Raw genomic sequence first — 14,174 nt, 5'->3', positions numbered from 1 at the left:
GTGCAGTAATCAAAAAACACCGTATAGAGAGTCTAATAATGACAGATCGTTCGACGACCGCGCGATATCACTCTTGGCGACCTCCGACACAAACTTTCAGCCTGTCACAGGTCTGAATGACTTTCGTAGTGGGCGTGTACTACTGATGAGTCGTTGCTAACTATAATTCGTTTAGTTCCTGAGCACACGCTAAAAGATTGTGTTATGGCTTTATTTGTTACAATTTTGACCTCATCCAGAGTACACTGATTTTTTTTTTTAAAGAAAAACAAAACAAAACCCGCATTTACAAAAATATGGTAGCCTATCTCGTTCCTTTACGACTGATTTGCACGCGCCCGTGCACTTAGTTGAGTATTTTAGTGTATCTAAAATTGATAAGGTTGAAATAAAGCTTTGCATGTTTTCTTTTTTCCCCCAGTGCAACAGCAGCTTTGAACTGACACATCATAATCTGAAATCATTATGCCCACAATGCACTACATAGGGCCTACAGAGAAACCAAGGATCAAGGTAGGCCTTTTCCAAAAAAAAAAAAAAAAAAAAAAAATGATATATAGGCCTACACACAAGGCAAAATCAGCTTCATCCAACAAATGGATTGACTTGCTATATTTCGTCCACTTGTAATGCTTACTTTCTAAAGCCGAATATCCTTTTTTATTTTTATTTTTTTGCCAAGGAAGGTCAAAGAAGCGACCTGAAGACCGCTTGCTTTGAATACATGTTATGCTCTATGCTGAGGATAGGCTAAAATATGATGTTTATTATTGCGCTTTTTGTGCCATTATAATCATTAGCACTTTGTGACTCCGTCTACAGATAAAAATCTGTTCTAAGTTGATGGAATATTTAGGTTTCTACCTCCGACTCTGTATTATTCTTCTAAAACCCTTATTGCTGCTTTCGAATTGGTAAATTAGTTTAATCACTTTATTCAATCGATTCTTATAACAATCCATCCCTGAGGCGTTGGTGATCACACTTACGAAAGGCTTTTACACAACAGTGCGTAATGACTATACGAGTGGACTCAACCAAAATAGAAGCCTGTAATTTATACCCGATTCTCATTCTTTTCTTCCTTGTACAACGATCCCTGCATGTTTCTTTTCCTCCCGTCTCCCTCGGTACATCCTCAGCTTCCGATTCACCGCTTCCCTTCGACTGTAAACGTGTTAAACGCACTCACTATGTTGCTTCCCTTTTGTCTCTAGTCTTTCTAGGGTCTCCTTTTACCAAACAACAGTCCTCTCAATTGGCTTGCAAAACACATACATGTATGTATTAGGCCTATACATGGTCATGACGGTGTTACCGCAGACCTCTCTTCATTTTCAGTACCCTGAAAATTTTCATAAAACAGGTATGATTATATCCTTTAATGATAGGCTCACAAAAACTAGTTATTATCATAATTATTATTAGCATCATCATCATCATCGTTAGGCTAATCATCACGATCGTATCATCATTGACAATATTATAATAATTGGAAGCACAGAACAGATGTACCTGTCTGTCTCTTATGGGGTGATCAGAAGTATATCAACCCTATATAATGCCGAGGTATATAACTCATTGTTTAAACACATGTAGACGTCGACCTGAGTATTTTCAAACGTACACACGCACTCACGCACGCACGCACGCACGCACGCACACACACACACACACACACACACACACACACACACACACACACACACACACACACACACACGCACACACACCGCACACACATGTATGTACGTATACCTCACCAAAACTTTATGAAGTATAATGGCAGAGACTAATGACGGAAAATTATGTGATGTGGAGCATCCATGCCCGGCAGAAAGCCGATGCGCATTCCTGGAGATGTTTTTGGCTGGCGCCCTGTTCAGTCACTCAACATAATACTAGTAATCGACAGATTATCCACAACTGCTCTCTCCTTCGTAGTGTGTGAATGTTTCAGGACGGAAGAACTTGTTTGGTCAGCTTGGGGGGAATTTTTGTTCTACGTCCGGTACCGGCGCTCTCACCAGTATCAACCATGAAAACGCTTAACTCTGCACTGCACTACACACATCGTCAACAGCAATCAATAATGCACTTACGCTGAGTAATTGTTGTTATATTGTGAGTGGCAAGATTTCTAACGTTGATGAAAGTTTATTCTATGTTGCTGGGGCTATCTTCCTACTTCCTACGTAAACTTTTTATTAAGGTGCTCCCCCGCATTCCAATTTTCTTAACATTTCACTCGAATTTGGATGTTTCCTCTGTCAATCCATTCAAAATGAAATTGCTTTATATGTTTATTTCGATGTTTTCATACAATGTCTTGATACTATGTGCAATAATTTTGCATAATAATATGCCGACAGTTCTTTTATTATTGCTACATTTTTGCAATATATATATATATATATATATATATATATATATATATGTATATATATATATATACAATGTATATATATATATATATATATACATGTCATGGGGAAAAAAAGCAACAAAACAAAACAAAAATCTCGTTCAAGCACTTGGCGGGACTCGAATTCGGGACCTCTGTTTTGAAAGTCGAGTGTTTTATACACTGTCCCGCACTGACACGCCCTCAATACGCTTGCCCATAATACAGTGCGATTATTATTAATCCTTTACAATGGGTTGATAACACATCACTAGTAACACTCTGGCAATCGTCACACGCCACACGAAAAACATGTATCACAAAATGTATAAACAAATTAATTAATGAAAATGCCATATTCGAGTAAACATTTCTGCGTTGGACAGGCTTTAATTCAGTATGAAATATGCTGTTCATTGTGTACATCATAATCACACAAAAAAAATGAAAAGATTTTTTCAACATAGCACTTCTTTGAAAATTGCAAATGATATTTTTCTAACATTCCTCTTTTAACGATTTCTTTAACGTGTTAATCTGAGGGTACTACACTGGTGAAAGCCAACCATTGTGATCCTATAGCTTGTGTTGGGATTCGATCTACAAGTACAATAATTTCATTTAACCAATATTCAAGGCTAAAGATAGGATGTACAAAATTTCCATCTAATTTCTTCAACACCGTCAAAGCATGCCAATAAAGGCTGTTAACTATGCTAGTTAAAACAGAAGAGAGAGTGAGAGAGAGAGAGAGAGAGAGAGAGACGAAAGGCCCAAAAATATCCGACACATTCATGAAAAAAAAAATAAACAAGCAAACAGTTTCCTGTTCAAATTTCCTACCCATTTCAGTCCATAAGTGAAAGGAAAAAGAAGAAATAAAAAAGAGAAATGCATCTTTCAGCACGACTAACCATAATACCTTTAGTATGTGTCTATGATTGTGATAATGATACATTATCGTCTGTGGTGTGTTAATAATTTGATTTTTTTTTTAATCACGTTCTTGTTTAATGTTCCTTGTTATAAAACGATCTCTAGATGGCATTCATGAAACATCATGAACTTGACACACATAATATCTGAGTACCAAGTAATCTCTGGAAAGACAGAGGGTGTCGAAAGTGTAGGATTAGTGCCCAAACTCTAGTGGGCATTTAATTCTACTCGATATATTTCTTTAGGATCGTCACATCGGGGTCTAAGGGTCGACGCAGATGGTGGCCGAGTTGTCTCCAGGAATGTCACCTGTGAAATCAAGACAGAAAAGGAACTCTATGATGCAAGACAGCTAATGTTGACAGGAAGAGTCTTCTTTTGGTTCAAATTTCCTTCTTATTCTTAGTTGCCATCTAGTTCAGTTTGTATAGGTCTTTTATAGATTGTCACCCATTCTCATTGACCTCTACTCGATATTTCTAATTACCTTCATTTCTTTCCTATTCAGATGTGTTCTTCCACCTCTGTCCGTTGCATCCCACATCCGAATCTTTCGTTCAATATTCTGAATTGGGTATTCACCCCAGCTATAGTTAGTTTTGGAGAAATAGGTTCTTACATTCTGGCCTCCTCCATTCCTTTTACCTCCGTTGCTAATTTTGATTCAATGCCGTTCCGCCATGTCATGTAGAGCACTTCTGATGCTTAATTATGCACCAAATCACAATATTGGCATCTGAAACATCGTTTGAAAAACTGCTGACCAAAAGCTACAAAAAAGACCCTACTTTCTACATTTTACTCCCCAAGAGAAATGTTGTACGTATGAAATCAGATAGCCTGGAGAAAGAAATGAACCCACAATTTTGAGAAAAAAAATAAAGACTATCAAGGCCGTGCCGTCAATTTGACACTCTATAATTATATCAAAGGGTAAATGGCCCATTATCATAACCTATTAAATTGCGGTCTTGGTAGCTTGCCTTCTCCGTCCTTTAAATACCAACTTCATCTGTACTGGCAGGTGCGTGATTACAGAGTGATATCAGTTATTATGATATCTTCGACAGAGGCATGAAGATTGACACATACATACATCTCACGTCGAGGAGTTTGGTGTATCCATTCAATGTAATGAAACAAAATGTCACACCTTTGCCAATACATCGAGTGCAGTTTTCTTGATATCATCGTAATTTCAATTTCATTTCTTTAAACATAAATCTTAGATACTCATCAAATTTCGTGTCATGATTAAGTATACTATAGTTGCATAGATGTTGTAACGATGTGTTTTTGTTTTTATGTGAGCAGTGTAATTCTTTTTCTGAGTTGCTGTGACATGAAAAGAAAACCTAGCTGAAAATTATATCCATTCCATCGCCAAACTCTCACCGTGCTCGCGCTCGATGTTGTTGCAGATGTCCGTGTATCGTTTGGTGCCGACCAGCCGGTTGAAGGCGTCGTCCCACCAGCGGACGAAGTCGCTGTTGCGCTTCGTGGTCATCATGCTCTCCGCCGTCACCACGCAGTAGTTGGGGAAGGCGTCATTGGTGAGGCGCATGAGGGAGGTCTCGAGTTGTGGGAGCACCATGGAGAAAACGACCGTCACCTAGAAGAAAAAGAAAATCCCGCATTTTTACAATCAGTGAAATGTATAAGTATAAGCTCGTTGCTGATATTGGTGTTTACGTTTTCGCGCATTTCCCGCAACGACAAGCCAGCACGAAAATTAAAGCACGCGGATACTTTTGCTTGCCACTTAGAGTTGTTGATGTCTTGATTTCGCGGAATTAAAAACACGCTGAACTCTTCTTATCCGGCCGAGCACGAAAAATTAGTTGCGTTATATGAATGATATATGATATCATGATACAAATATCAATTTTTATAGGCTCGGAAGCTAGAGATCGGGATATCAGGAATTTGAATCCTGCCCTTTCATGACGTGACAGGCTACTCATGACGCTCTCCTCTCCACCAGCAGCGTGTCCAGCTTGAAAATGAGGTATTTCTTTTATGTGTATTAACCCTCATCAACAACACCTAATTAGTTTTAGCAGGCTTATGATTTATGGCTTTCATACGCTTTTTATTGATTGATTTATCGTTCATTTGCTTGCTTGCTTGTTTGTTTTTTTCTAAGATTGTAGTGTAGTGTCTCTGGTACGAATTAAGTGAGCAGGGCTGGGGCTGGCCCATTCATCTCTACACGTGTGGGCCAGTGTGAGCTCGAAAAATAGTGATGAGAGCATTTCTTGTTCTTACCCTGCCGTCGTTGAGGGCGGCGATCAAATCATCCGGCGTCTGAAGATGTACGATGTTAGAAGCCGCGATCTGATCAGCTCCCTGCATGCGAACAGAAATAAAGACAATTTCCAAGATTAAAGAACCCGCGATAAATCATGAAAAATTCACAACAATCTATCCGCAAATACAAATTTCTGAATATTAAACTAAACAAAACAAAGCACAATACAAATAGACCAACGAGGCGTCAGTAATAAGCCAGTTCGTAGTTCTTCGTTGGGCATTAGTAGAAAAAGGTCATTGCACTATAACACAGGCATGTTGATTTTTAAATTCAGTGAGACAATTCCCTGTGATGTAATGATTATTCATGCAGTCATCATAACTGGTTCTTGTCAGCACATCAGCCTTACAGCAAGACTGGTATTGACAATATTGATAGAAAAAAAAGATGTTGTTAATGCAATCAATATCAAACACTAAAATGGATGCTTACCCAGGTGTGAAAAATTGACGGACACAATTCTCGTCACCGGGTCTATACTCAAGTTCGTTCTTTGATCAAATATGCAAATATCTCAAAAAATTTAGCTATACGTTGGGCAAGCTTATGCATTACGTATCTCAAAAGAAACGTAGCGCTGTTTTGTAATAACCCGCATATTTTATTGGTATTTATGTTTACATCACATCACATCACATCACATCACATCACATCACATCACATCACATCACATCACATCACATCACATCACATCACATCACATCACATCACATCACATCACATCACATCACATCACATCACATCACATCACATCACATCACATCACATCACATCACATCACATCACATCACATCACATCACACCACACCACACCACACCACACCACACCACACCACACCACACCACACCACACCAAACCACACCACACCAAACCAAACCAAACCAAACTTTCACCATGATCATACCTGAACGGTCACTGCGGAGGAGGCGGCTGCATACCGAGCCAGGCAGAGCTCGTCGGAGAACCAGCCGTCCAGGAAGCCGACCCTGAGTCCTGACACACTTATTGGGTTGCTAGCAACCGATGACGGGTTTCCCTGTCTGACGTACACACCAACCTGTCGCTGCTTGGAGAACGGGCTGGTGAAACTGTACGTCAGCAGACGATCATTGGTCTGCCACCATCCTGCAGAATTCACACCAATAGACAATTAACGATCGGCGCCCCATTTCATAAAACTTGTTACCAGTGACAACTGCCACATTTTGAGGTATCTATGACAAATTTGCCCTCAGCCAATCAGATACAATGATTTCAGTAGCTTGTCACAACTATAACAACTTGTCACTGATAACAAGTTTTATGAAACGGGGCCCGGATCTATCGATATCATCAGGGGTGTACTCGTAATCATTCATAATATTATCATATGTAGATCAGACAGGACCTCAGGTATGGTTTGGCTGCATGTAATGTTTGCAAAGAAGCATAATACATAACATAGATAATATATAACAGCCATACACGCACACGTCAGCCATACTCGCACACGCATTAAAAAATGTTTTACAGGATCCTCATTACAAGTTAATTCGATTTTTTGTCACTACTCAAATTACGCTCCTCCTTATAGTCGTACAAACCGTTTCCTTCTATTACTGCAAAAAAAAATGAACATCAAATTGGATGACTGAAGTATCGTTTGACTGACAACTGATGTCTAAAACTTTTTAAAGAAAAACTGCTTTTTGATTTAGCACAATTTCAATCTATCAATAAGTGAGGTAAATCGGTAACACAAAATTTATGCAAGTATACATTAAGTCTTGGGCCGGGTCATGGGAGAGTCATCTTTACTATTATTTCGTGTTCCTTGAGATCTGAATAGAATTTTCGTTGGGTAATTATGGTTTATGAGTCTCGAGTTTCATAGATAGGTGATCTTCATGAATTTATTGAAAACTCGTTTATTCAAATCCATGCCTATCGTAAGTAAGCTGATTTAGGAAAGCAACTCTAACAACACTTTGAACAAAATCATTATGCAAAGTCTGAAACCATTTTGCCAGTGGCCAAGAGGGGTCGATGACTTAATTTTGATGTCATGGAGATAGTGTGTTGGTTGGTTGGTTTGTTAATTTGTTTTTCAACTCACCTGTGCAGGCATCGTACCACCCTCCCATCAGACCCTGCCCTCCGCGTGGGCGCTGGCCCGCCTGGGAGTCCCAGCAGTTCTCGTAGATGTCCCACGCCAGCTCGCAGTTCTTGTCGGCGATATCGCAGACTTTACGTAATAAACGATGAAATATAACAAAAGTGTAAAATGTTTTATCATATTTTGGTTACTTTCCCCCCATAAATATATGATCATACGTGGAGACTGTTGCTGTTTACAGGCATGCATGCATGCACAGCTTTGAGAACAGTCAACGGCGCTGCGGCTAATGCATTGTTGATCAAAATAATCGTGATTAATGGTCACACCGTTGTCATTTTAGTCATCATCATCGTCATTATCGTCGTCATCGTCATTTCAACTTTACCTCCTGTTCTGTGATGACGGTAATGCTGAGAGTATTTGTAACGAACGTTTATTTACAGGAACGCTGAATTCAATTCATTCAATTCAATTCAATCATAGTTTATTTCCAATCATCGAAAATCAAAAACATAGTACAAAGTACATGTATACATTTCATGAAATAATATTGTTCAAAGGTTTGCAAAAGATTCATGTAATATACGAATATGAACGTAATATTCATGTAATATACGAATGTGAACGTGTACGGACGGTGTGTGTCACTACTGTATGTTAATGAGAAAACACAACTTTTTTGAGAAAAAGCAGATAACCTACACCTACCCAATAACCCATTTTCTATGCACATCCAATAAAGCCATTTTTATTTATTTTTTATTTTTTTATTGGCATGGCTGACAATCTCCCCTAAATTGTATTGGTGGTACAGTCCTCAATCTACACACACTACACCATCTGTGTTTACTGTGGAGTAGTCCCATAGGCCCCAGATCACTGATAAGGCATTGAAAAACATTGTCAAAACCTTAAAGGGTGTGTACAGTTCTGGTCGAGGTGTAGATTTAGCTTTTAACATTTTGCGAGATATTCAGAAACCACTCCGCATGAGATATAAGGGGGACTGCAGTTCTAAGGGGTATCAAAAGTTTATTCGATGAAAAGTGGTTTTGAAATGGCTGAGATATCCAAAAACAAGGTGAAACAAAGAGATCCTAATAAAGTTGTGGCATGTCGCCTTTTATTATTAGCACTTTTTGGGATATCTCGGCCATTTGAAAACCAATTTTCATCAAATAAACGTTGAATCCTTCTTAAAATTACATGCTCTTTCATATTTCATCAGAGGCTTTTCATTATCTCACTTAGGAATGTTCAAAACATGAATCCCTACATCAACCAGTACTATACAGTCCCTTTAAGGGGAATAAAAAAATTCCCCTTGGAGCGAATTCCCCTTTAGATACATGTACCTCGTTTTCAGACTTATATTCACCCTATGGACCGTTATATATATATATATCATCATCATCATCATCATCATCATCATCATCATCATCACCATCATCACCATCATCATAGAAAGTTCAGTCTTACCGGCATCGATGACATCAACATTGTAACCTTTGATTTGGTAGGAGTCGGTGTCACTGTCAATGCAAATTAGGGAGACGACACGTGATTCTGTTATGTCTCGTATTCCGAAGATCAAAAACCAGAAATAACATATCGCAGTTCATTTTACATAGTTCTCTTTCAGTCCAAAGGCATGATGGGTTTAGCTCAACGCCCGCTGCAAAACCATTATGGCATACAGTGAATTGTCACAATTGTCACTGTCCCCGGTGAATAAAATAAAGCCAAACAAGAAGAACTGGGGAAGTTTCATCAAACGTGGACATTAATCAGTTTCAACATGTTTTTAAAACCGGTAGAAATTACTTAAGGTGATGATAAGCATAATTCCTTACAATTCTCCCAGATTATTATTATCCAATTTTTGTTCCACAATTTGGCAACCATACAACTCTCTCTCTCTCAAAAGTTGTCTCTGCTCAATGACAAATTTTATTGATAACATCATAAAAAAGGAACAATCAGTTGATAATGAAGAGAAGTTCTGTTCAGATTGGAGACTAGTGATATCGAAATTCATCATGAGGAATTAGAAAATGTCCAAATGTCACGGTACTGTATTGTTCATAACAGCTCATGACATCCTATTCGCCTGAATGTGTGTGAGTGCGTCTGAACTGATGATATTGATGGTACACTCTGACCATGTCAAAACTTACAGATACTCGACGACGTTGTCATAATGTCCGATGGCAAACAACCACTTTCTGCTGGCATCGTCGTCTGAAATACAGAAATACGTGAAGAAAATTAATGCGTAGCGTGCGGTCTCAGTTAACGACGATGTGGAATTGCTAAAAAAAAACAGCCAAATTTGAACTCTTAAAGGGGATGGCTGAAGCAAATAATTTTCACACAACAATAGATATATTGTATGATGTACTCTTAAATGAATCCCACAAGGATTGGAACAATTATCTCCCAGCATTCCCACTGATTCCCACTAATCAGTTACTAGCCAGCCCCTTTAACCGTTCCTTCCATTATCATTTTCATATTTACTACAATTATTACAATCATTAACATTTTTTTTTTAAATGATTGTCTTCATCGTTTTCATCCTAGTTGCATTTGCTCCGACAAATTATTGTGATTATTACAATTACTATTGTTTTATTATCATAATTACCAGCATAACTCTGGCTCAGAGCCAGGTCGCTTTGGGATGATCAGGAAAAGAAGGGGGGCACAAATGTTGGCATCATTGTATCTCAAAAGGCTCTCAGCACACACTGCATTCTTTCCTCTGTTAGAACCCTTTGTCTCTGTGAATAATGCCTCATATTCCACCAAAATGAATTCATAGTCACGCAGAGTGAATACTAAAAAAAAAGTATATGAGCGTGATGTTTCGTTTCCCGTTTCGTTCCTATAGGTAACGATACAAAGTGTATTATTGCCTTGACTGGATGCATGCATGTTTACAACAGTGGTTCTATTTCACAACACCTATTCCTGGTTTGCGAGCTCCATACAGACCTCGTCCGTCTATTCAAAATGCTCAGACACCGTTCTCCTCGCTAAAGAGAGAGCATGAAGTCTTTCAGTGCTCCCGATGGTGAATTTTCGTCACCTTTGTTGCTATTTGCCCTGTGACCTTCCAAACAAAGAAAGACTGCTTCCATTATCCTTCCTCCCAGGTACACGAAAGATGAAGCCCTGAAATTTTTACATAACTGCAGCTCTTTGTATAGACAGATGTGTTATGTGCGCCGCGGTTGTTCATCTCTCTCCCACACCAGTTCGTGCTCATTGTTGTCAACCACCGTACCATGACGTGTTGGCCTTTGTAATGCACCCGCCTTTTATGGCCCCCTCCCTCCCCCCACAAAAAAAAGATAAAAAAGTTGAAATGGCATTCAGCCCGATTCCGTGCGACGGTGTCTAATCGTCGAGAATGAATAAGTATCATAATCGTAATGTATTATAGTAAAGGGCCTGTCTGTACTTCCTTATAAGTGCATAAAGTGAGTAGGGTGAGGCCCTTTTCATCAGACAACTTGTTTGCGTTTATGGTAAAATGCAACATCTGAAAAAAAAACCCTCTGTGCTGGAGCTCCCTCTCGCCAGAGAGATACTCTCAAATTTAATTCAAATTAAAACTTTATTTTCACTTTTTCTTTCCAACAGAATGTACAAGAAACAATATCATGAGTTTGACATGGGAGTAACAAAGTATACATAACCAGACAGGATTAACAACATGTTCATGTTCATCATTATGATCAGTACAAAAAAGATACATACATTCTATATACACTCTGCGAAAAAAAGTGGAGGTACCCACTCAAAAAACTAGGCTTGTATCATGTGGGTACCTCTGAGGGAAAGGGGGAAATAAGGGGGTGAAAAGCTTACAACTACAACTCAACTACAACTCACACCTCCCTGATCTCGCTGACAGGGTGTAGCATGCATTTAGCTGCCCCCCCCCCCCCCCCCAAGAAGGGGGAGGGGACTTCGCAAGGAAGTCTCGCCCCAACGCTTGGTGCATTCAACACATCTTTCCTTTGACTTTTTTGTCGCTTTTCCACATTCCTGTGTGTTTATTTTGTGTAACAGACTAGAAGCCAGAAGAAAATGGAGAAGCAGAGAAGTTAAGAGAAGCTTTAGAACTCTCATTTCTTCCCTCTGTACCTCAGATACAAATTAAAATGCGTTTATACAAAATACATAAATCATAAGAAACAGACACACCAGCACATCACATATACGGCCATACACACATAATTATGATATGTATGTATAGATGTGTGTGTTTGTGAGTGTGTGTGTGCGTGTGTGTGTGTGTGTGTGTTTATGTACACGGAGGGGGATGGGAGATTGATCGATACCTAGAATTGTACATCTTTACACATACAAAGTCATAATCTCACAGGAATGCATGTCCATCCATCGTTTGCAATAGGAGCGATAAAACTGGCAAGAAAACACAATAAAGCTTCGAGAGCTCAGGCCAGTCATATCAATCTATCCATTATAAGTATAAGATTAATGATTGGCAATGACAACAGCGATGATTATAGACACAAAATTGATAAGTTTGACATCAATGATAATGGTTATTTATTTATTTATTTATTTATTGAAGATTTCATGCGTGTTCACAAAACAGGAATGCATACAAATGTATGCAAGTACATCTCATATAGCCAAGACAGTATTTTATACAATAAGTATACATTGATAAGAAGCAGTTACAGGATAGTATACAACTCCACTAAGAGAGCTACATTATTCAAGGTAACGAACACGCAAAGGAATTGCAACATAAGCTTAAAGCTTGAAAATCGTTGCAACCCCCGTGCACACAATCTATATGCTTGCAAATAGTTTAAATGATACTTGATAAGAGTTTGGGGGGGGGGGGTATTTACAAAGAGAGCATTGGAACATGAGGGGGAAAGAAGAAATGCATGTGTGGTGCATATTTGTCCTGTCGGACATTGACAAGAGAGAGAGCAAGAAAAAGTTTAAAGTGTCAAGTCATTATAAGCAAATCATACTGATTAAATTTCTATGGTTGTAATGAGGATGATACCAAACTGACCATGGCACTGTCAATATAGTGATTATGATGGAAGAATAAAGCAGTACTATATGGAGGACACGAGTAACGATTACACGTGATTTTTCAGCTAAATTGGCCTATGAGCGACAAAGTTTGTGTTCAGCTTGGCGCCATTGGTCCAGTCATTTCCCCCAACTCAGTTTCCTGCTCTGCATATTTTGTTCTAAAGATTGAGATAATGAATAGGTGGTATCAAAATACTTCACGACTGAATAATCTAAGGCTATAGCAGGCTCCTCAACTTACAAGTGACGGCGATGTATAAGAAATCACGTCGCATCACTGTGATTTGGCTTTAACCCTCTGCATACCACATTGATTACCTGTCCATAGGTGTGTGTGTAAAGTGTATGCACATATGACTCATTGGAACAGAAATGGGTTAAAGAAATCGTATCTATGCTGAGCAAAATCAGTCTTTCCTCCTGTCTCCCTCCTCTTCTTCTCAAACCCTTGAACTTCGTTGATTTAGCATCACGATATGCTCTAACACCATCAAGCTTAATTGGTCTAAGCTGTAGCCGTTCTCTTCGTCTAAAGCATCGTTTCATCTAATTTCACCTTATCACATATAGCACCAAAAGAAATGCATGCCATGAGATTGCACAATTATTCTATGTTGTTTTACCCAATATCATCCGTGATGGGGATGAAAAGAAAGCAACAAATCAAATAGATAGAAAAATGTATTATGCAAACATTTTGCATATTTCTTACATTTTCGAACACTCGTTTTTTCCTATATTACATGAAGCAGTCTACAAATGACGAAATTGGCAAAGAAAAAGACCCAAAGCAAATTCAACGCAGGACTTTTGGACACACACACACACACACACACACACACACACACACACACAACCATGTCCGTCGACAAGATTAGAAAGAAATGAAACCTTCAGACTTTGTTTTCAGACATCGGAGTGAGTTTTAGAAGTTATGGTCAGTTTATGATGAGAATTACCAGGACAATCCAACAGTCTAACGTCAATTAAAAAAAAAAAAAACTTAAGAAAAAACTCATAGCTTATAGAATTCCGAAATCCTCCTTATAAAACGCATGTCCTCTTAAAACTCACATTGTGAAATATTATTAGGTGACTTGAGGATTAGAAGGGGGGAAACACAGCTATTCTGAAAACATAAGTTCCGCAGCTTACCGTTAGAAGTACTGCTGGCTGACTGGGAGGTGTAGATGTTAACCGGACTACCCCCACCCTGTCCGGAGAGACTCACTGCTCCTAGAATCAGGCCCACTACCGCGATTATCACGGCGAGGATGGTGAGGACCAGCGTAAAAATTGTGGTTCGGTCGTCTGCGAAGCCCAT

General features: G+C 38.9%; 1 protein-coding gene across 1 annotated transcript; it reads right to left on the bottom strand.

The window, feature by feature from the left end:
• Positions 1 to 3,605: 3,605 nt before the first annotated feature.
• Positions 3,606 to 14,174, bottom strand: LOC139725909 (uncharacterized). The gene is made up of 8 exons (XM_071636986.1): positions 14,002 to 14,174; positions 9,934 to 9,984; positions 9,236 to 9,288; positions 7,754 to 7,882; positions 6,563 to 6,783; positions 5,612 to 5,692; positions 4,739 to 4,955; positions 3,606 to 3,652 (listed from the first exon to the last, which is right to left on the bottom strand). Exons 1-8 carry the CDS (start codon positions 14,172 to 14,174, stop codon positions 3,606 to 3,608), a joined length of 972 nt encoding a protein of 323 aa, XP_071493087.1.

This window comes from Diadema antillarum, unplaced genomic scaffold (genome assembly GCF_040938485.1).
Source record: "Diadema antillarum isolate AM-2024a unplaced genomic scaffold, OU_Dant_1.0 seq00000068_RagTag, whole genome shotgun sequence".
In the NCBI taxonomy this organism is placed as follows: Eukaryota; Metazoa; Echinodermata; class Echinoidea; order Diadematoida; family Diadematidae; genus Diadema; species Diadema antillarum.
Note: the sequence above shows the minus strand (reverse complement) of the source record. Positions and strands in the feature narration are given on the sequence as shown.